Genomic DNA, 23,313 nt, shown 5'->3' with positions numbered 1-23,313 from the left:
TGGTGATGAAGTAAAATGGCAGTCACTTTGGAGAACAGTTTGGCAGTGAAATACACATAGGACCCCACCATTCCACTCCTAGATAACTACTCAAGAAAACGAACAACTTGGGGGCGCCTGGGTGGCTCAGTTGGTTAAGCGACTGCCTTCGGCTCAGGTCATGATCCTGGAGTCCCGGGATCGAGTCCCGCATCGGGCTCCCTGCTGGGCGGGGAGTCTGCTTCTCCCTCTGACCCTCCCCCTTCTCATGTGCTCTCTCTCATTCTCTCTCTCAAATAAATAAAATCTTTAAAAAAAAAAAAAAAGAAAAGAAAAACGAACAACTTGTACAAAATGTTTTTAGCAGCTTTATTTCTAATAGCCAAAAACTGGAAACTCAAATGTCTATCAAATTATGGTATATCCATATAATGGTCTACCCCTCAGCAATAAAAAAGAAATGAGTGACACACACAGGGATGAGTCTCCAAATAATCATGATGAGTGAAAGAAGACAGAAAAGTATACACATTAGGTATGATTCCACTTTTAGGTAATTACAGAAAATTCAAACCTATCTACAGTGACAAAGATGATCAGTGACTGCCTGGGGGTGAGAAGGGTAGCTAGAGGGGATTATACAAGAACACAAGAAAATTGCAGGGAGGCGGGAGGCGAGGGTTGTTCATTACCTTGATTAGAGTGGTTTCATGGATGTATACATGTGTCCGATTTTACCAAATTGTATACTTAATTTTAAAATGTCATTTACTTTTTTCATTCTTGTATTCCTCTGAGTATACAATGCTGGTTTCCAAAGGTTAAATGACATGATGATGTCATCACTCTTATAGCTAATAAAATGTGTGCCCATGCATTCTTTTGTTTTAAAATTTTGTTTTATTTTCCAGGATGGTAAATATATATGTAAACAGTGGTGTGCTAGTGTGGGACCGCTCCAGCTCACGAGTGCTAACTGCGCGTATTTCCAACTCTGTTTAGAGATGTCATACTGACAGTCTGAGCCTTGGCCACAGTGCAAGTATTTACACCATGGAAACTGGCAAATGCTACTGCAAAATCAGGGTTTTGGGGACAGCTGCTTGTTAAACGTTTTACCAGCCCAACATATAACATACATAAAAATAAAGTTCATTGGAATTCTTAATTTTTAATGGTGCAAAAGGATTCTGAAAACCACTAGGCTAAAAATTTGCCTTTATCAAGCTAGAAAGTGTTACTAGGGAGAAAAACAAAAAGAAAAAGATTTTCAGACACTCACCCCATCAAGAAAATCTTTTGCAGAGACTCATCTTTGGGTGCCTTGACCAAATGCCACCAGTCATTCTCCCATAGGACTCACTGTTGACACAGCCTCTCCCCTAAGACCAGGAGGGTCTGGGCTTGATTCATGAGCTCCTCCTTGAATCTGAAGAACCTCCAGGCTGCTAGGAAGGACTGGGGCTGTCATCTCCTCTAGCAAACACCAAGCGTCCATCACCTTGCTTCCCATAGCTACTCACAGACTAAAAATGTAACTTTAACATCCTGCTCCAAAAAACTGTAGCACCAGACCGAGTTTCTACATAATGGGTTCCAACTCCAGCAATGAGATGAGAGGTGTGTGACACAAATGTATTTGTAGCAGGTGAATCAACCTAGATACCAAGGTCTGATACTTGTACCAACTACTATGAGGCAACTTAGTATGGGAGGTATATAGTCATCCCCTCTTCCTTCTGCTCTCAATGCCAACCTGAGTCCTTTTTAACTATTTAATATGGTGTGAAAAATACCATGTGCTGATGCTCCATCATCTCATTAGAAAGTTCCCAGGAAGGGGAAAAAGCTGAAATTAAAAAAAAAAAAAAGATCTCTTTAAAGAATTCAGCAGGGAATGGATTACGTTGCAGAAACATATCCTCCTGTTTCGTGACATGTTAGAAACATAAACCTTAGGGCTTTTTCGCCTCCACTGCATAGAGGTCTGATCGCTTCTGGCTAAAAATGGGGATTTGCTGGCGTATTTCAGCCAACTTCTTCAGGTCTGCAAAAACAGGAAAGTGTACCATTACTAAGACGTAACTCCTCACTAACCAATGAGGATTTCTTCCACAAACAGTATAAAACCCACCAGAATCTCAGCAAGTAACTCAGTAATATCAGCCTTGTCCGGAGGCCCAGGTGGCCTGGCACCGTCCCTGGGGTCATTTCAAACCAAACCAAGAAAACTCAAGCTGAGAGACAGCCCCCGGGGCTTGTTATCCTTAGGTCCCCTAAGGATAAACGAGAAGGGGGATAAACGAGAAGGGGGGCCCAAGGGAGCCCCTCCAGGGGACATTAGCTTCAGAGCTGCGGAATCACCCCAGACCGATGGGGACACCACGGACCTAAGCTGTGCCAACGACAAACCTTACCTATGTCTGAACACACGACCGTCTCCTCGGTGCCGGCTTTGGCAAGGACCTCCCCCCTGAAAGAGATTCCGGAGGGAGGGAGTGGGTACTAACATCCCTGCTCTCCTCCCACCTCAGGGCCCCAGGGAAAGGCATTGGGAGACTGAAGACAGGAAGGGAGGGGCATACATTCCTGCTCCACCACTTAAGTAGCTGTGTGGCCTTGTGGCGAGTCATCTGCAAGCTCATTCCCTAACCTATAAAGTGGAAACAAGAGCTCTGTGAAGACTGAGAAGACTATGCAGTAGGTTTTGTAAACTGCCAACTGCTAGGAAATGGTAGTTATTCCACGATTATAAACCTCCAGGAATAGAGCTCCCTGTAAAGATCGGGAAGCTCCGTCCTGTCACTTCATGAGTGCGATAGTAAGACCCTTTCGGGAGGGTGGGCTGGCTCTTTGCGCCTTCCAAGGCTGCGGACAGAGAGGCTGGGCCTGAACAGAGCCCAGCGCTGCCTAGGTCTCTGGTCTCATGCTTGTGGCCCCTGGTATCTTGTTATCGGGTTTCAGTTTTTTGAAGGAAAGAAGTGGTGGGGAAACCACACCCCAACGGGAGAGGAACCCCAGGCTTAGAAATAGCAACACTCCTCCTGCCTAAATCTGGGGAAAGGCTGATCTGGAAAACCTTCCAGTCCTGAGTTTCTTAGCCCAAAGCAGGACTTCAAAGACATCTATCGAAATGAAATTTCTCCAAAACACAAAATAATCTGACCCAACAAAAAATCTGACAAAGTAAATGGTTCCATTTCCCAGATGGCCACAGACAAATTCCTGGCACCAGTGAGCTACAAACATCATCATTAATGCCATTTAACCAAATTCTTCTCATTCTTTTCTATTTCCTCCCCATTTGCCCTGGCATTCAAAGATCTCTCTCTGGGGTAACCCCAGGCACCCATCCTGATGTCAATATAAGCCAGAAGGCCCCGCAAATCCTACAGACAGAATTTTGAAAAGGAACCAATAAAGATAAATCATGTACAACTACTTTGTCTCAGAAGCAGCCAGCTTGCTCAGTAACAAGGTTCATCGGGAGAACCAGCAGGGAGCAGAGCTGCCCAAGAGGCCAGGAAGCCTATCACCAACATCTGGACAGAGGAACTCGAACCAAGTTGGAGAAAATCTTCAAGCCAGTTAATCCTTCCACCCTGCCAATGCCTCCCAAATCTAATGTGCACGAGGCTCCCTGGTCATATCTTCCAAGGCCTTCCCCTATCACACACTTTAATCTTTGGGTCCTATAAAAACAGGAGAGAGAACTTCAGGGACCCACAGTGATCTATAACCCTTCTCAGCCTTGTTACTGGTCTATTTACCCTGAAATTATAGAAATACACATCAGTGTGTGTGTAATCATACAAATATGTGAGAAGTGGTATGGAATAAATCCAAGTTCTGAAGTCAAAAGTTCTGAATCTAAACACCAGCCCTAACCACTTTGTCCCATGAACTTCAGTTCTGCCATCTATAAACGGAGCCCAATTTAGGAAAAGTCTCTGAGTTCACATGGAGACCACGTGTGCAAAAGTGCTACGAAAACCGCACAACTACAGCCCAGGAGCTGCGTACGATAACAAATGACTGCGTGCTGGGTGGACTTTGGTGCCGGCCTCACTAGGACGAGGCTTGTCCCTGTCACAGAGGTCAAGGGCAGAGTTCCCCTTAATTGAACCCATCCTCCCCCATCCTCTATTCATTAGCCAGGGAGCAAAATCCTCCCCCTGTAACTAATTCCTGTTCTAGAACCAGTCACCCAGCTTAAATTTTAACCAAAAGCCAAGAGTCTGGGAGCCCTCTTTACTAAAATCATCAGTGTTGCCTGTTTCCCCCATGTGATCCAAGTCCGACTGACAACAAGAGCCACTCAGAAGAGGGCTAAGGCCAAATACTCAGTCAGGACAGCAGGGCCACTTCTTTCTCACACGGTTTTCAAGTGGAAGGGTCTCTCGCAGACGAGGCGCAGACCTGGCAGGCGTGTGAGGATATGGGGGTTTGAGGGAGCGGCAGGGCTGGTGGGGAATCAGAAAACCCACTCACCCAAGTGCCCCCTCTCTCAAGCTCCTGGGGAGCCTGTCCCTGCTTAGCCAACTCACCAAGGACTCACAATAGTGCTGTGTCCCCAGGCAACATATGAGGCTTGATCATCCCGGGCAGGAGATGCTGTGGCCACATATACCTGATTATCAACAGCCCTGTTGTCAACAGACAAAAAAGAGAGAATTCATACATTATAGATTGGCAACATTTTTCTATTCCAAATGTACAGATCCTTCTTTTAAAAACTAGGACAGGGTAGGCTGGCTCAGACATGGAAGGAAACACCCAAAGCCATGAAACCCTCTCTTCAAAAAGTATCTCAATGCATAAACCAGTTCTCAACTGGGGGTGATTTTGCCCAGTGGGGACATTTGCCAATGTCCAAAGACACTGACTTTGACTTTTTGACTTTGGTGATAGGAGGTTGCTACTGGTCCCTAGTAGATGGAGACCAGGGATGCTGCTAAACATCCTACCATGCACAGCACAGCCCCCACAGCAAAGAATGATCTAGTCCAAAATGTCAGCACCACCACAGTTGACACCCTGGCCTGAGCCAACCTGTTAACCTACAAAAGAGCAAGTCAAGGTGGCCAGAGAGAATGGACCAGCCTTGCTGGGGCCATACGCCTTGCAGGGCCGCACGGGACTTCCATGCCCCCAGTGGCTGAAGTCCCATCAGCTCAGATTAGATAAGAATTTCAGGTGGCAGCCTGGGTACATCAAGCCACCTCACCTGGGAGCTCTCCGGGCTCAATCAGCGGATCCATGCCAGGCCATTCCAATGTTTCTCAAGCTTTTCTGCTTTCTTCAAGACTGCATTCATTAACATACATGGTATCGGATGCCCCTACCCCATCTTCCACTAAGCAACCAGCCAAACACCTCTGCTGCCTCCTCTGATAAAAATCACCATCATTTTTAGAGGTGAGAATAGCGGCTACATCTGGGCAAACAAGGACAGGGTTGGTGGAAGGAACAAAAGGGAGCATTCTAGAGATTGCAAGTGTTCCGTGTTGACCTTGGTCACAGGTGAATACACGTGCAGAAAACTCACTGATCTACAGACTTAAAATTGGTGTACTTCTCTTTAAGTGTATTATACCTCAATTAACAGAACTGTAATGAAGAAAACCAGCATTTCTGACCACTACTTCATGGTTTTCAGCACACTTTACACAGACACACACAGTCACACTCTTCTTCCCTTCCATGTTACATCCACCTCTGCTAGCTGCCCTTCACTGCTCGCTCCCAACCTTAGGGGACTCAGGACACAGCTACTGTGACGTGCCGAAGACACTGTGCAATGCCTTGGACTACAGATTAGAAAAACAAGACCTTGTAACAAGTGTCTTGGCAGAGTATTCCAGGAAGAGCAGAATGGCGTAAAGGATGGGGGCGGGATAAGCACCCCAATCTGCAGAGCACAGTCAACGGGCTGATTCATCTCTTCCGACTGCATCTGGATGGCAAAGCAGGCTGGGTCAGGGGCAGCATTCTGAGTCAGGAACGCTGGTACTTCCACCAAACTGGAAATCTTTTCACAAAGCAACACTGAGACACCTGAAGGTATGCCTGAGGGGCTTTCTTACCGGCCTCGCTGAAGCAACTCCCAGTGGGCTGGTCCAGTGGTCATATTAAAAGCTCCAGGATACACCAACAGCTGACAGCCTTGGGAGAGAAAGGCCAGAGAAGAGTGGGTCCAGGTTAACACCCCACCACGCTAGCTCCCCATTCTGTTCTTTACCCAGTGGGGACCAAACTCGAACTTTCCCAAGCATGAAAAGATGTCAGCCAAGCCGGACACTGTCAGGAGTATTAAGTTATGGCTCTGAATTCCTTTAGAGACACACACATGCTACACATACATTCAAAAACAGTGGTACTGATGGCCAAAACCACGGTATGTGACTTCACTTAAAAAAAAAAAAAATCATTCAAATTTCTCTCAGCACCATATGGTCAGCTCCGCACGGCCAAGGACCACATTCACTAATGCTTTTCAAGTGAAATGGGGGGCAGAGTAGGTGCTCTAATGCTTACTGAGAGAGCTCAACAGGGTCTGCCAACCCAGAGCCCATGCACGTCCACCTTTTTTGCTGAGCAGGCCATCAAAATGTTTGCACCCACTCCACTTTGTTAAGTGAAAAGTCAAGTCCGGATCAGAGTAGTTTGGACAGTCTGGCAGGGATGCTCACATTTGTTGAGTACCATACGAAGAGCTAAGTTCTCCCTCCTTAATCTCCACACACTATGCCTATGAAAAACCTGAGATCCAGAGAGCTCTAAAAATTAAATAATTTACTCAAAGTATCACGTCAATTAAGGAGGAGAGTTGGAAGCAGAACCCGGATCTTCTGACTTGGCTCAGTGTTCTTCTAGGCCAGTAGGACATTTCGTCTCTGGACCAAAAAGTCACAGACTATATTTCTACTGTACCCAACATCTAGGACTACTGAGTGTGAAATCCATGACAGACACCCTAGACCACATCCTTATTTTTAGTGGGCTCCATGTGACTCTTTCCAAACATGGTAGCAAGAAGGGCTCAAAGAATAGAGCAGATTTAGGAGCACGGTTCCTGCCTTCGCTGCACGGTGTATTGAAATACAATCTCTGAAAAACCATACTGTCCATATACAGCAAAAGTCTGAGGAATCAGATGGGGTGGAGAGATTAAGACCTCTTCTCCAGTTTTTCTGCCTAAGGGCTCCCTCGACACACAAAGACCAAGCCAAAATCAAATCTCTAAGCACCTACACCACAGAGTCGTGGTGCCATCTCACCTCTCTGGGCGTAGATCTGTGCGAGCTCTGCAAAGCGCAGGTCGTAGCAAATGCCCAGGCCCACTCTGCAGTAAGCTGTTTTTCAAACAGAAAATGCACAAATGAAAAGTTAACCTTTCGAAACACGGTGCGGCAGAGTAAAGCCTCCATGTAAGATCTCAAAACACTGATGGCAATACATTAACCCCGGGCCATGGATGGAGAAGTATAAGCTTATTCCTGCTTGGATTTTCCCTCATAAAGACATCATTTATCTCAGATTAGAAATGAGAAATTCGGGGCGCCCGGGTGGCTCAGTTGGTTAAGCGACTGCCTTCAGCTCAGGTCATGATCCTGGAGTCCCAGGATCGAGTCCCACATCAGGCTCCCCGCTCAGCAGGGAGTCTGCTTCTCCCTCTGACTCTCCTCCCTCTCATGCTCTCTGTCTCTCATTCTCTCTCTCTCAAATAAATAAATAAAATCTTTAAAAAAAAAAAAAGAAATGAGAAATTCATTCTAACTGAATGCTTATTATCTGTGTGGGAGGTGTTCAATCACGGCCTAAGAGATAAACTCTGGAAGCAATCATGCTAATACCATGCTGTGACCAAATGGTAGAGCAAAATCAGGTCAAACCCTTTGTTCTCTGTTCAGCCCGCCCTTTCTAGATCTCTGACCATTCTCCACCCGTCTCACTTCTGGTGTTGCAGTCTGGGTATGTAAAGAAGTGGGGGAGGGACATACGAGGGAAAAAAAAAAAGAGAACACCTGATCCTCTTCTACTGATACTACTAAAACAGGTGAACATGTCTGGTACTTACGAGTATCAAATGTGGAGAAACTATCACCAGGACTCAGCGTTTTAGATTCTTGAAATGTAATTTTCCCAGGAACATCAATGTCAAACAGATGGAGCTGCACCACAAGCAATGAATTTGGTTACCTCTTCTCCAGCAGGGTCACGGCAATCATAGCAAACATCTTTCCATGGCCGGAAACTGGGATGCTCTGAGATTAACTACACAAACAGCAACCCCCACACAACCCACCCCACAAGCTGACATCTTATCAAAGTGAGTTCTAATATGCAAAACGGGAAAATCATGCTGTAGGCTTTATTACACTTCTTTCCTATGTGGTGTGCAAGCTGTCTAGGTTTCTTTTGGGAAGCAATTAACATGTTATTCTTTTATTCAGTATAAATGCTAAGTGAAGTCTTCACAGACTGATAATCAACCTGACAAACTGGCAGGAGAGGTGGAGAGCGGGAGAGCAATTAAAAATAGGTAAAATTTTCCAAACTAAATGCAGCAATATATAAAAAGAGTAACATATCACTTCGAAATTCGATTTATTCAAGGAAAGCAAACAGAAGCAAATTGGATTTATTCAAGGAAATCAATCAACGTAATTTACCACACTAACAAAATAAAGGAGAAAAGTCATATGATCATCTTAAGAAGTGCATGGTGAGCATCTGGTAAACTTCTACATTCATTCTTATTTTAAAAACAAAAGAAAAAAACTCTTCTAAGAAGGGAACTCCCTTAATTTGATAGAGTATCTGAAAAAAGAAAAAAAAGGAAGGAACATCATACTTAATGGTGAAATAGTAAAAGCTTTTTCATACTGAGATCAGGAATAAGACAAGGTGAATTTCCTGTTTACACCTTTTAGTTGGAAGCAGGATCCCAGTTGTTGCTGGGAGTGGTGATAAAAATCACCTATAACAATCCTGGCCCGAGGAACCAGAGGACAGAGTTTCACAGCAGCTGGAAAAGTGAGGGAGAAATCCTGCAAAGGAGGAAGCCCAAGAGGAAGAGCCCTAAGTTCTACATATGAAAATCTGTCCAAATCTCTTGCTAAGTACTGAATTAAAGATGTGTAGGGCAGACTCCAGGCAGCCCAGCTAAAGCTAAATGACTTAGAACAGAGCAGCTGAAGTTGCTGCCCACTCCCAAAGGAAAAACAGTATGGTGTTTGAGTACAACCAAATTAACTACTTACTAAAACAAAAAAATACAACATTTTTCAGAGTAATAGAAGCTAGAATCTCAACAACATATAATCCAATATGTAATTCAAAATTACTTGACAAAGAAACAAGAAAATGTTACCCAACTTTAAAGAAAAGGCAATCAGGGGCACCTGGGTAGCTCAGTTGTTAAGCGTCTGCCTTCGGCTCAGGTCATGATCCCAGGGGCCTGGGATCGAGCCCCGTGCATCAGGCTCCCCGCTCAGCGGGAAGCCTGCTTCTCCCTCTCCCTCTGCTGCTCCCCCTGCTTGTGCTCTCTCTCCCTCTCCCTCTCTGTCAAATAAATAAAATCTTAAAAAAAATAAAAAATAAAAAATAAATAAAAGGCAATCAATGAAGGAGACCCCAACTAGACCAGATGTGATAATTACCACAAAGTAGCTATTGAAACTAAGCTCAAAGGTCTAAAGAAAAATACACTCTCAATGAATGGACATATAGGAAATACCAGTAGAAAAATAAAAGTTTATGTGAAATTTTAAAAGATTTCACTGGATTGGCATACGGGAGACTGGGGCTTACAGAAAAAAGATTCTGTGAACTTAAAAACAGATCAATGTGAAGTGTCCACACTGAAGAAGACTGAAGAAGAGAAAAAAGGTGGGAAAAACAAAAAACCAGAGTCTTGGTGACCTGGTTTGGTGGAACTGTATCAAAATTGAAGTCCAATAAGAAGAGAATGGAACAGAAAAATATTTATCAAAATAATGCCCCCAATATAATGAAAGAGTTAAATTTACAGATTAAAGAAGCACAAAGCAGGACAAATATAAAGAAAACCATATCTAGGCAGGCACATCAGAGTCAGAACACTGAGAACTAAGGATTATGAAAAAAATTTTGAAGGCAGACAGAAAAAAACATGAATTACATACAGGAGAACAATACAAATCACCACTGACTTTTTATCAGAAAAAATTTTAAAAGAGGCTAGAAGATACCCGAAAACATCGCTCAAATTTCTAGGAGACAAAAGAAAATGGTCAACCCAGAATTCTATTCCAGCAAAAGTATCTTTCAACAATGAAGACAAAATAAAGATATATTCATAAACAAAAACTAAAGGAATTCCTACCTGGCACATCCTCACTAGAAAAATTCTAAAGAAGGTCTTTCTGTTTGAAGGCAAAGATACCAGATAGAACTATGCTCTTTAGAAAGAAAAATACCAAAAAGGTAAACATTTTAGTAAACAAAATATTTTTATCTTTCTTTAAAATACACATTACTTGGGCGCCTGGGTGGCTCAGTTGGTTAAGCGACTGCCTTCAGCTCAGGTCATGATCCCAGGGTCCTGGGATCGAGTCCTGCGTCGGGCTCCCTGCTCTGCGGGGAGCCTGCTTCTCCCTCTCCCATTCCCCCTGCTTGTGTTCCCTCTCTCGCTGTGTCTCTCTCTGTCAAATAAATAAATAAAATCTTAAAAAAAAAAAAAAATAAATAAATAAAATACACATTACTTAAAAACTTAGTGTTTTGTGGGATTTATAATATATGTAGATGCAACATGTATGTCAACTATAACAGAAAATGGGGTGGGGAAGGAAATGATACAATTGGGAAGCTCTTAAATTTCATATGAAGCAGTATAATATTAATTCTAAGGAGACTGCAAAAAGATAGGGTGCATGTTGTAATCCCTAGGGCAACACTTAAAAAAAAGCAAAGATGTATATAGCTAAAAGCCAATAGAAAAATTAAAATGAAAAAAAAAAATTAAAATGGAATTCTAAAAAATACTCAACTAAGCCAAAAGAATGCAGGAAAGAGGAACAAAGGGAAAAAAACAGTAAAATGTCTCATGCCTAAATCCAACCGTACCAATAATTACATTAAATATAAGTGGAGTAAGCACTCCAGTTAAAAGGCAGAGGTTGTCAGAATGAAGACAGTAACAAGACCCAACTGCAGGCTATCTATAGGAGAATCATTTTAAATATAAAGACACATACAGGTTGAAAATAGGGAATTAGAAAAAGATGTATTATACAACACTAAGTATTAGAAGCCTAGAGTGGCCATAGCAATATCAGAGAAAAAATAAACTTCAAGACAAAGAGTATTATGAGAAAAAAAAATGGATTTCATAATGCCAAAAGGACCAATTTTTTTTTTTTTTAAGATTTTATTTATTTATTTGACAGAGAGAGAGATAGCGAGAGCGGGAACACAAGCAGGGGAGTGGGAGAGGGAGAAGCAGGCTTCCCGCCGAGCAGGGAGCCCGATGCGAGACTCGATCCCAGGACCCTGGGATCATGACCCGAGCCAAACGCAGACGCTTAACGACTGAGCCACCCAGGCGTCTGCCAAAAGGACCAATTTACCAGGAATATTTAACAATTCTCAATATGTATGCATTTACTACAGCAAAGATGTCAACTCTCCCCAAAGTGACCTCTCTATATTCAATGCAATTCTAATCAAAATTCCTGTAGATTTTTCCTTTGCTGAAATTGACAGGCTAAGTCTAAAATTTATATCAAAATGTCAACAGCCAAGATTCGACAAGTTGACTATACCAATTCATCTAATGCCCCATGTGTGTGCAATATGATGAGAGAGACTACGGAACATTAGAGCAAATTCTCAAGAGGTGATGAGACTTGCAACATTCCCTGCTTACCTTTCTGTACTTTACCAGTAAAGTGCCATCAGGCCCAAACACGGCACAGGTGTTATATAATTTCCCAGCATCCTCTTCAGGAATGGAACCTTTCATGAGAGGAGAAACACACAGGCAAAGAAAATATTCTGAATAAAGCATTCTTTTATGATCACTGGATCACTGGAATAAAGTATACTATCTTCTAAGGGTTATTAATGGTTCTTTTTGTCTTCTTGAGGACGATCTTTCAGAGATAAACTTCAGAGTATAGATGAAATATAATTAAGTCAGATGCCAAAGACAGGTCTCAAGAATAACCAAACTGTTTCTGAATTCGGCTTTGATCTTGAGCTACACTTAATCTATAACACTAGAGCAACATGGAGGATTCACTGTTGCTCAACTTAAATTCACCAGGTCCTGCAACATAACTGTATCCAAAAAGGCCTCAAGATGGGAATGTAAGCCAATCCTGACACCACTGAATGTAGTTCCTGCATTTCTCTCTTTTCTTGCTTTGTCTTTTCTTCACCTCTCATTCATTTCTAATTCTTAATATAACAGAATAATTTTGCTATATTAAACAGTTTTACTGTATTTTTTCTTTAAGCAAATAGAGCATTTTAAAATGCATTTCAAGGGGCACCTGGGTGGCTCAGTCGGTTAAGCGTCTGCCTTCGGCTCAGGTCATGATCCCGGAGTCCCGGGATCAAGCCCCGCAATGGGCTCCCTGCTCAGCAGAGAGTCTGTTTCTCCCTCTGCCCTTCACCCCGCTTATACGCTCACTCTCGCTCGCTCTCAAATAAATAAATTCTTTTAAAAAAATTTTTAAAAATCTTAAATGCATTTCAAAATCACACTTCTTTCAAAACCACGTTTATAAAGCTACCTTGATGTATATGGCCTCTTTGTGAAAAAACAAATTTCTTAATGTTGTATTAGTATAATGAAAGACACTCCAATGCGGTTTTTCTTTCCACATTTCCACCTGCCTCTGTATTCCCATTGCTTCTCCAGGAAAAATCAGTTTGGTGTGTCCTTATACAATATTTACCATGTGCTACATATATAAAGACAGAAAAAAAATATATAACCTTTTGTGTGAGGCATTAATCTGAATGGGAGTACCTGTTCATGTCGTATTATACTTGCTTCTTCCATGTAACAGTGTGTCTTGAACACTTTTCCACATTATTACATAACATCCACCTCATTCTTTTTGTTGTTGTTTAAAGATTTATTTATTTATTTATTTGAGAGACAGCGAGTGAGTGAGCACAGAGGGAGAGGGAGAATCAGGCTCCCGCTGAGCAGGGAGCCTGATGAAGGGGCTCCATCCCTAGACCCCGAGATCATGACCTAATCGGAAGGTGTCACCCAGGTGCCCTCACCACATTCTTTTCAATGCCTAATTTACATGGTTTGTATTCCATGGTTTAAATGTAACAGAAAGTGTTCAGATGTTTTTAATGTTTAGGCCACTACACCTTGAGGGCAGGACGTTACCTCCAATGAGATATACGCCGCACTCCTTTGCTACTTCAGAAAGCTTCTGTGTGGATTCACCAGGAATTTTCTCAGCGTATTCAGGAAAATATTTCGTGCCATATGGAGAATTAAAGCATTCCTAGAATAATGTTGGCAGAGAAAAAGGGAAAAAAACCCGCGAAAATATCCAACCCATTTTACAGTTCTGCTTTAAGAAGGCACAGCTGCCTCTCGTAAGCTCTGCTCGCGAAGGGGTAAAACACAGCTGGTAAGGAAAACAACAGTACCCAGAGCCAGAGAGCCTGTGGCCACAAGCGAACACCTGGGCTGGCTCAGGTGGGGCGAGGCGACACACGTCCTGTGTGCTCTCTCAGACCCTTGTCAACCTGGCAGATCGGCCTCTTCCTCACTGTCTGCAGGCGAACTATGAGCTCCCACCCTTGGGCACCCAGGCCCCGCTACAACTTGGCTTAAGCACAGGGCTGTGGGTGTTAGAATGAATCCACGGGCTCAAAATTATATCCTTAGCTATGGAAAGCAATAAGCCTGTGCTTGAAAAAAATACAGAAGCTTCAAAAGCCACAGAAGCTGTTTCCTCATCTGTAAAATGAGCGGTTTCTAAGCTCCCTTCCAGCACTATCATGCTGATCCCGCGAAATCTGCCATTCCCCAGAATACGCTGGACCCCTGGATGCAGGCCGTATTCTAGTCGGTCAAGAGCTCCCAGAAGGAGGTGACCCTCTCCGCCTCCATACTTACTGGCAGAGAAACGATTTGGGCTCCTTGTGTTGCTGCCTCCCGGATGAGGCCACAGGCTCGAGTGACGTTGTCTGATTTGATGGAAGAAACCTGAAGCTGGATGAGGGCCAGGCGGAAAGCTGAGGATGAAGAGGAGAGAAAACTGTCAGAAGATCTGACTGCTGAATCAGAGCAATTCTCAACCGGAGGGCAATTCCGACCCCCAGGGACATGTGACAACGGAGACATTTGGATGGGCACAACTGTTGGGGTGCTCCTAGCACCTAATGGGCAGAAGTCAGGGACGCTGCTCAGCATGCCAGAGGCCACAGGACAGTCCCTCACAATAAAGAACGATCCAACCCGAAATGTGACTGATGCCGAGGCTGAGAAACCCTGGAAGAGAACGCCACCCCGGGTCACGCTCCCACTGGCACGAGAGCCTCAGTGGGGTGGGCAGGGCCAGCTTCTTACATACTAATGAGACCGCGGCTTGAAAGAAGGAGACTGAGTCTGAACATGGAATTATCCCTTACTGTTTGATCTTGGGACTCAACCTACCCCTGACCTGAGTACTGAGCACATCTCAGTGCAGGTGAAATCCCTCGGAAATCACCCACTCGCCGTGAAGTGGGGCAGCGGGCCCGTGGGAAGGGGAGACACCTGTCTCTGCTCCCCCCCCACCAGCTGGGACCTGGTGTCCCGGGCCCAGCTGCTGGCGGGGGTGGGGGGGGTTGGCAGCCGATGAGCTGCACCAGGGCTTATCCCGGGGCAGGGCCACCGGGCACCTGTGAGATTTTGCACTCACCCCATGAATATTCCCGTGCCCCAGAGAGCACAACAGTAAGTAGCAAATAAAAAACGCCACGAGTGGTTGAGAGAGAGACTGTGGAAGGAAAAACTAGCAGTGCTTCTTCCTGCTACCTGGGTAAGGGGCTCCACGTTTCCATCACAGACTGAGTCCCACCGATTATGTGGCCAACAAGAAATGTCCGCCAAGGAGGTCAGGGGCTCTTCCAGGCTTATTCCCTCCTTGAGGTAATAGCTACACCCCACATGTGCTTCTCCTATATTCTTTAGAGTTCTCTTGTAGCTCTTAATCACCTACTGGTTAATCATTCTTCATACAAAATTTTTCCTGTTCAAGTGACTGGTGTGGTTTCTGTGTCCTGTCTGGACCCTAACTGATGCAGTTTTCGCTCATGGTGTGATGGAAGGGGACATTAAAGGATCCAAAGCACGTGGTAACCCATGAAGCTCTGCAAAACTTCAGGAATTATCAGTAATGGCCTTCCCTGGCTTCCCTACCCCACCTCTGCTCTAGAAATCTGAAAAGCTCTAGAACCTGAAAACCATTAGAGTTCTCCCCCTGGGTGTCGCCTACAATGGTGCAAATGTCCCCCGAAAAAGCAACACTGACAGACCCTTACCTGTGAAGGCCTCTCTGGCTAAGTGGTAACCCTAAAAGTAGGAAAACTCAGATGTTCCACTCCTTGGTTTGTCCTAAATATAGTGAGAAGAGCTCAATTTAACCCTGAATGCCACTTGAGGAGTTTCAGAATCTGAGTGAAAATGAAGGAAACGAAAACAGGAAAAACCAAAGCTGGGATTACTTGGGAGCAAACAGATACCTTTAGGTGTCACCAGACCATCCTACAGACCCACTGAAAGTCAACACTGTAACTGTCAGATTCCCCTCTCCCTCATCCTACCCAGAAAGGCAGCTGTCCTGATCCAGGCTGGGGACTGCCTGACATTCTGCAAATCACCCCCTCCTCTGAGGGGCTGAGGCAGGGAAAGGCCACCAGTGAGGGGTTTCTTGATGCTGAAAACAATACTAGTCACTTCATCGCCTCAGCTGTAAAATGAAAATACAATCATTTTTAAGGTCCTTGGCTGCTCTAATATTTATCAGAATCTAAAAATGGAAGACTGACCAAAGGAAAAAAAAAGGATAAAAAATATCTAAGTGAAGGGACCAACTTGGGAAAAAGTGTAAGGAATGTGCCAGGCCCTTTACGCACACGAGCATCTGAGGCGTCCTTAACACTATTCGGTAGATGAGGAAGCAAGGGGATTGCAGGGGGGAAGCTGCACAGGATCAGTGAACAAGTCAGTGGCAAATCCGAGCCAAAATCTAGACCTGTAAAGCAGGATGGGAACTTCATTTGTTCGTTTTTGGGTGGGTTGCGGGGAGGTCATGTAACTTGAAAACGTTCCTCACACAAATCAGACACCACCCTCAACCCCACCAGGAACCACAGCTCTCAAGTCCACCAGCCTCTGTCATGCCCTGTGTCTTCAAAGATACCGGCCACACGCAGAGGGAGGGGTGTACAAGGACTTCCATACCCCGGTCCTGAACATTGCTTCAGCCCCCGACTTGCACTGAGCTCTGGCAGGTTAAGATGAAAAACAGCACTTCCACAAACCTTACCATCTCGTGGGAGCCTCCCAAGACTCAGCAGGGGCAGTTTATGCCCATTTTACAAGTCAGGAAACTGAGGTTCAGAGAGATTAAATGACTTGTTGACATGGGCTGAGGCAAAACTGTAACAATCCAGGTCTCCAGACTATGAGTCCAGAGCACTCCAAAGCCTCCTGTAAAAGAATCTGGCAAAAAGGCCTGGAGTCAGAGATCGCTAGAAACGTGCCCCTGGGGCCGATCCAGGACAGGGATGTGTAAGGAACATGTAATACCTAACCTGAAAGCTCAATGTCCAGATGCAGAAACAGTTTGTCCAGTTTTCTTGTCCAGCAGAGAGCATTCCCCACTGGGTGTGGGGGGTGGGGTGGTGCAACATGGGGCAAGTTAACCAGTCCTCTGACCACCCAGCCCAAATGAAAGAAAACAGATGCTTCATTTTCACGTGACAGGGTTCCAACCACAAATAATTAGGGTTGATGCCTTTGCAAAACCCAAGTCCAAAAATCAATCTGTGAAGAGAGTGAAAGCGACCCCACTGGATAGTAGCGCTAATGCAAAACCTAAGAGCCTCCAAGAATCCCACAAGACAGAGGTTCCCACACTAGCAGAAGTATCATAATCACTGAAAGGCTTTACTGAAAGTGCAGTCTTCGAGTTGGCGCAGGGAAAAAGGGGGTGCGGAACTTGGGATTTTAAAGTCTTTTTTTTTTTTTTTAAAGATTTTATTTATTTATTTATTTGAGACAGAGAGAGAGACAGAGAGCATGAGAGGGAGGAGGGTCAGAGGGAGAAGCAGACTCCCTGCCGAGCAGGGAGCCCGATGCGGGACTCGATCCCGGGACTCCAGGATCATGACCTGAGCCGAAGGCAGTCGCTTAACCAACTGAGCCACCCAGGCGCCCCGGAACTTGGATTTTAAGTGATCACCCGTCTACCTGCCTCTTCCCGCGCAGGTGAACTCGCAGGGGGCGGCCCCCGAATGCACCTAGAAGCACCGGGCGGGACGCAGGAGCCCAGCGAGGAGCAAGGCGCGGGCCCTTCTGGCCGGGAGGCCCCGCGCTCCCCCGGCCGCGCCGGCCCTGCCGGAAGCCTGGAATCCCCGGGAGGGCGCAGGGCCGCGCTCCGCCGCCAAGACGCCCGAGGCCCCAGTCCCGCGAACGGCGGGCCGGGGAAGGCCTGGGGCGCGGCGGGGACACGGCGCGGAGGCGAGGGGCTGAGCCGCGGAGACCCGCCGCCGGCTCCGCAACCTAGGCCTCCCGGTCCTATGCCTGAGTTCGGGCCGCCGCGCTACTTACTGGCCATTGCTCTCCCAGGTAGCACCATCGGTGGCGCGGCCCCAGCGGAAGTCTCCGGACCGAGAGCGGCGACACGGCGCGGGGCGGGGCAGAGCCGCGCGCAGGAGGGGGCGGGGCCTGGGCTCCATCCACACCCCGCCTCCCGGCTCCGCCCAGAGCGTGTCTTCTTTGCTGCTCTCCTCCAACACCTGTTAGTCTTCGCTGTTTGCACTAGGATGAACCAAGGAGAAACGACGAATAACAACACAATCCAGAAAAAGTAATGCCTCAAAAGGCAAAGGGACCAAGGTGGGCGACCTAATTTGGGGTGGTGTTTAACGATCGGCCTCTCCGATTCTTGGCAGAAGGACTGACCCCCTTGCTGGTTAGATCACCTCTGGCCGGGAATAATACCGTATTTGCTGATTGCCGTGGGCTACTTGAACAAGTCGCTGTGACGGGGATGGAATTACCTAGGTTGGTTGGTTTAATCACTCAAGACATCAGTGCGCTCTGACCGCAAGGCTGCTGCGTCATGGGGGAGGGGAAAAGAGAAACAGTTCAAACACAGGATCCTCAAAAGTTCAGTCCACTTGAAGCGGGAAAGCTAGGTTTCTCTTTGTCTCACGGAATCGGAGAATGAATGAATCTCGCGGACAAAGGAGAGTGAGTAAAGCGATAGAAGTTTATTAAGCAAGGATACAGGAAAAAAGCTTTTGGGAGTGAGAGGGGTCCCGACAGGGTTGCCAACGAGGGCCTCCACTGACAGTCTTTTTTTTAGAACTGACCAGGCAGCTTGTGGCCTTATCATTCTTGTGATGTCTTGGCTTGAGTAAGGGACTAGCGATAACATTTTTAATGGCTTCTTTGTTAGGGTCTGGTTATTCTTTGTTGGTCACAGGTGACTATTATAAAAAAGACACTCCCTCCACACGCCTAGGGCAGGGTGGTCTGGTTTGTTCCCTTATCTCTGGTGTCCTTACACCTCAGCGTTTTGGGGATTTCTGTGAGCCTGATCCCATAGCCCCATACCTATCTCTCTCTACCTAGCCCCGCCTGTCCCTTACTCACTCTTACTGAAATACCCTAATATTGTTAGGACTTTTGCATTTATATTTATTAGGATTGCTTTTTGATTTTTTTTTAAGATTTTATTTATTTGACAGAGAGACACAGCGAGAGAGGGAACACAAGCAGGGGGAGTGGGAGAGGGAGAAGCAAGCTTCCCGCGGAGCAGGGAGCCCCATGTGGGGCTCGATCCCAGGACCCTGGGATCATGACCTGAGCTGAAAGCAGTCGCTTAACCAACTGAGCCACCCAGGCGCCCGCTTTTTGATTTTTTAAAAAGATTTTATGTATTTGAGAGAGTGAGTGTGGGGGTTGGGGGTGGGGCAGAGGGATAGGGAGAAGGAGACACCTTGCTGAGCAAGATTCCTGAGATCATGACCTGAGCCAAAGGCGGACGCTTAACAGACTGAGCCACCCACTTGCCCCGGATTGCTTTTTGATTTTTGTGTTTCATGTGTTTGTGTGTTTTTTTTTTTTTCAGGTTTGGGGATGAAAAATCATAAAATGAATAAAAGCTTGCTATCCTTTTTTTTTTTTTCTTGCTATCCTTTTCAATGCTCTGGAGTAGTTTATTGAAGTGGATCCTAGTTTTTATTTTTTTTATTTTTATTTTTTTTTTAAGATTTTATTTATTTGACAGAGAGACACAGTGAGAGAGGGAACACAAGCAGGGGGAGTGGGAGAGGGAGAAGCAGGCTTCCCGCCGAGCAGGGAGCCTGATGCGGGACTTGATCCTGGGACTCCAGGATCATGACCTGAGCTGAAGGCAGACACTTAACGACTGAGCCACCCAGGCGCCCCAGGATCCTAGTTTTTAAAAGGATACTCTAAAAACATTTTTGGAATAGAGACATTCAAGTATGAACTGGATATTTGATGCTTTGATGAATTTTGTGATTATGCCAATGTTTTTACCCTGAGAAGATGCATGCTGAAGTATTTAGGGGTAAAGTGTCAGAATGTCTGACTTGCAAATGGTAGGCAAAAAAAATATGTGCTTATAGAGCAAATGTGGCAAATTTATTAAATCTAAGAGGAGAATATATAGCTGTTCATGGTACTATTTTAAGACTTTCTAAAAGTATTGAACTATAAAACTTCAAATTATAAAATGTTCATAATAAAAATGTAGGGGAAAATACGTAGCAATTATGGTTTTTTTGAAGGTTTAACAGACCAGCTGGACCTGGCTTTATAGCAGGAAGATAATAACCTTTTAATTTCTGCTATGTTTATTAGCCTATTAAGGTTCCTGAGTCAATATTGGCCACTTATAATCTGCCAAAAAAAGTCACCCATTTCATTTAGATTTGCAAGTTCATTGGCATTAAGTTGTATCTAACAGTGGTACCAAACATGGCTAGACATGTTATTAGAACATCCAGGTGGAGATGTCCACTAAGCAGTTGGTCCTAAGCCTCAAACTCAGATGTTCAGGCTGGAGACTGATTTAGGAGTCATCAGCTATTTAAACTAGGACAAAGTTCTGAGTGTGGATGACAACTTGCGAGTGGACTGTGAAAAGCACAGGCATAAGAAGGGCCTGTGAAACCTGGTAAGGAGCCATCTGAGAGGTAGGAGAACGAGGAGAGGGACATCAAGACCAAGAGTCTGTGGGCGCTATGTTCCCTACATCGCATGCAGGGAAGCTAGTGACTTGGGTTCTAGAGAAGGAACAGTAAGAAATATGAAAACTGTTTTTGAGCTTTCCTTTAGAAGTTTCTAAAGTTCTAAACTAAGCCCTAAGGGAAAAGCTAGTCACTGGGTTCCGGTTCTGGTTCTGCCACTGATATGATGCTAAGGCAAATCGCCTCATTCTCAGGGCCTTTTCATCATCTGTAGCACAGAAGGGTTCAGAGGCAAAGGAGAGGTTGGAGGACTGAGTTCGTCTGTCACCTCTTCACTCCCTGTGAACCACAGCAGCTCTGCCTTCATGTTTCCATGTTCCCTTTCATCTGACATTGGAAAAGTAGCCAAAGATTAAAAGCACTACACTAAATGGATCTCCAAAATCTGGTATTGCCAATCATGTCTCACAGCTTCAATGACCATTTCCAGGCTGGTACTGGTCAGATTTCTTTTTTTATTCCAGAGGAGCTTTCCCAGCACTTCCAGCTGCTGTAAGTCATCTCTATTTACATGCCTTGACATCAGTTTAAACTCAACCATCCAAAACTCATTTTATCATCTCTAAAAGAGCTTCTCCCAGCTTTGTTCTTACATAGAGGCCCCACCATTTGTGCTGTTTTCCAATTCTCCTAGTTCCCCATGCCTTCCCCTCAAAAATCGAAATCACTTCTGTATGTTTACCATCCACCTCTGGTGAAGGACAGGGCCCTTCTGACTCTCCTAAAATACCCCTTGATTTCTGCCTCCTTTTCTGTCCCTGTGACCACCCCTCATGGCTAGGCTTTCCTCATTTGGGGGAGATTGCTTTAGGCAATTTAACTGGTCTCCTTTCCCTCAGCATCTTATCCTCCAATCACTCTTCATAGTATTAGGGAAGTTAGTCTGGGGGGACATAAAGTTCAATTTTTGGGGGTGAGGTAGATATACAAATGACTAATAGCAGAGACAAAGGGCTGAAAATCAGAATTAGAATCATCTCCACCATATAAGAACAAGAACTCTAAGAACAGATGAGATCTTAGGAGAATATATACTACAAAAAAACAAAAGATCCAACTTGGGAATTATCATACTGGGTTTAGAGCTTTGCACGAATGTCCATCAAGTGACGAATGGATAGGGGCACCTGGGTGGCTCAGTCAGTTAAGTGTCTGCCTTCGGCTCAGGTCATGATCCTGGAGTCCTGGGATTGAGCCCCGCATTGGGCTCCCTGCTCATCGGGGAGTCTGCTTCTCCCTCTCTCTCTGCCCCTCCCCTGACTCATACTCACTTTCTTTCTCTCTCTCAAATAAAAGAAATTTTAAAAGCGATGAATGGATAAATAAAACGTGATATATCCAATACAACGGAATATTCTTCAGGCATAAAAAGGAATGAAATTCTGATACATACTACAACACGGGAGGAAGCTTGAAAATATTATGCTAAGTGAAAGAAGCCAGACACAAAAGACACTTATTGTATGATTCCTTTTATCATGAAATGTCCAGAATAGGCAAATCCATAGAGACAGAAAGGAAATTAGCAGCTGCCAAGGGCTGGAGGAAGAAAGTGAAAAGGGGAGTGACTGCTAATGGGTATGGATTTTTTTTAAAGATTTTACTTATTTGAGAGAGAAAGAGAGAGCGCATGAAAGAGCACAAGGGGGTAGGGCAGGGGAGAGGGACAGAGGGAGAGGCAGAAGCAGACTCCCCCCCACCCCAACACCACGGAGCAGGGAACCAACGCGGGCTGGATCCCAGGACCCTGGGATCATGACCTGAGCCAAAGGCAGACACTTAACCTACTGAGCCACCCAGACGCTCCAGGTATGGATCTTTTTTGAGCAATGAAATGTTCTGAAATAAAATAGTTGTGATGGTTGCACAAGTCTGTGAATATACTAAAAACCACTTCCTTGACCTTCAAAAAAGGTGAACTTTATGGTATGTGGATTATAGTTCAATAAATTTTTTAATTCAAAATGTTAAGGGTAAAGTTGAAACATTACTTTCATCACACAACCTATGGAGTTGGGTTTTCCCCAAGACAAACTGTCAATTTTTAAATAGAATTGCCAATCTATGGCTGGCTAGTTTAGTATAAGGAGTTAAAGGTCCTGTGTGAAACATACTGGCAGCAAAAACGGTTGAGTATGTATCAGTACAAATTTATCATCCCTACTAGAAAATGTGTTTCATTAGTGGTTGGCGATTAGGATCAAATCTATGTAAAGAGAATTGATTTTCTACCTTAAAAAGCAAAAATAATTCCCAGGGAGTAGGGAGGGAAGAGGGGATACCTTCCCTTTTCACTCACTCAATTTCTTTCAGCCTTTGTTTTCTAATCTTGGAAATACAGAAGATATTAACAACCTCATAATGTTGCAAACTCTGCAATCCTTGAGAGTCCATAAGAGGTGGATATCCCAGAATGAATTCTAGTTCTGTACTTAGTGGGCCCATTAAGGAAGGATGAACTACATAAGTACCTAATACAATCAGTGACATGTATTTTCATTTAATATTTACGACTAGTAACTGTGATATTATTGCAGATGAAGAAACTAAAGTTCAGGGAAGTTAAGTAGGTCAAGGTAGAAATTTATTACACGAGGAATTTAATGTCATTAGTTTTAAACTACCTCTTCCCCCCCTCCCCATATAGATGAGCAGAAATAGGAATCTAATACTTTCAATCCTAAAACCTGAACGTTAGATTCCACTGAAAGGGTAACCATCATTTTTCTAATATTGTGTTACCAACAGAGATTTACAAATGGGAAAGGGCAGGGGAGAAAGAGCACGAGAGAGAGAGAGTCATTAAGAACAAAG

General features: G+C 44.7%; 1 protein-coding gene across 4 annotated transcripts; it reads right to left on the bottom strand.

The window, feature by feature from the left end:
- Nucleotides 1–542: 542 nt before the first annotated feature.
- NIT2 (nitrilase family member 2) lies at nucleotides 543–17,967 on the bottom strand. Of its 4 annotated transcripts, XM_035015231.1 has the most exons (10): nucleotides 17,825–17,932; nucleotides 14,123–14,241; nucleotides 13,382–13,502; nucleotides 11,894–11,982; nucleotides 8,060–8,153; nucleotides 7,260–7,334; nucleotides 6,066–6,144; nucleotides 4,527–4,625; nucleotides 2,397–2,452; nucleotides 543–2,026 (listed from the first exon to the last, which is right to left on the bottom strand). In XM_035015231.1, the coding sequence occupies exons 1-10, from the start codon at nucleotides 17,850–17,852 to the stop codon at nucleotides 1,935–1,937; spliced, it is 852 nt and encodes a 283-aa protein (XP_034871122.1). In that variant the 5' UTR covers nucleotides 17,853–17,932; the 3' UTR covers nucleotides 543–1,934. The 4 variants fall into 4 exon arrangements, with proteins under 4 accessions (XP_034871122.1, XP_034871123.1, XP_034871125.1 ...); XM_035015232.1 differs by lacking the exon at nucleotides 13,382–13,502 and having other exon boundaries at nucleotides 17,825–17,967; XM_035015234.1 differs by lacking the exon at nucleotides 2,397–2,452 and having other exon boundaries at nucleotides 1,938–2,026.
- Nucleotides 17,968–23,313: the final 5,346 nt, after the last annotated feature.

Source organism: Mirounga leonina, unplaced genomic scaffold (assembly GCF_011800145.1).
Source record: "Mirounga leonina isolate KUSES-001 unplaced genomic scaffold, KU_Mleo_1.0 Mir_169, whole genome shotgun sequence".
Taxonomy (NCBI): Eukaryota; Metazoa; Chordata; class Mammalia; order Carnivora; family Phocidae; genus Mirounga; species Mirounga leonina.
The sequence above is the reverse complement of the archived record's forward strand: the minus strand, read 5'-3'. Positions and strand labels throughout refer to the sequence as shown.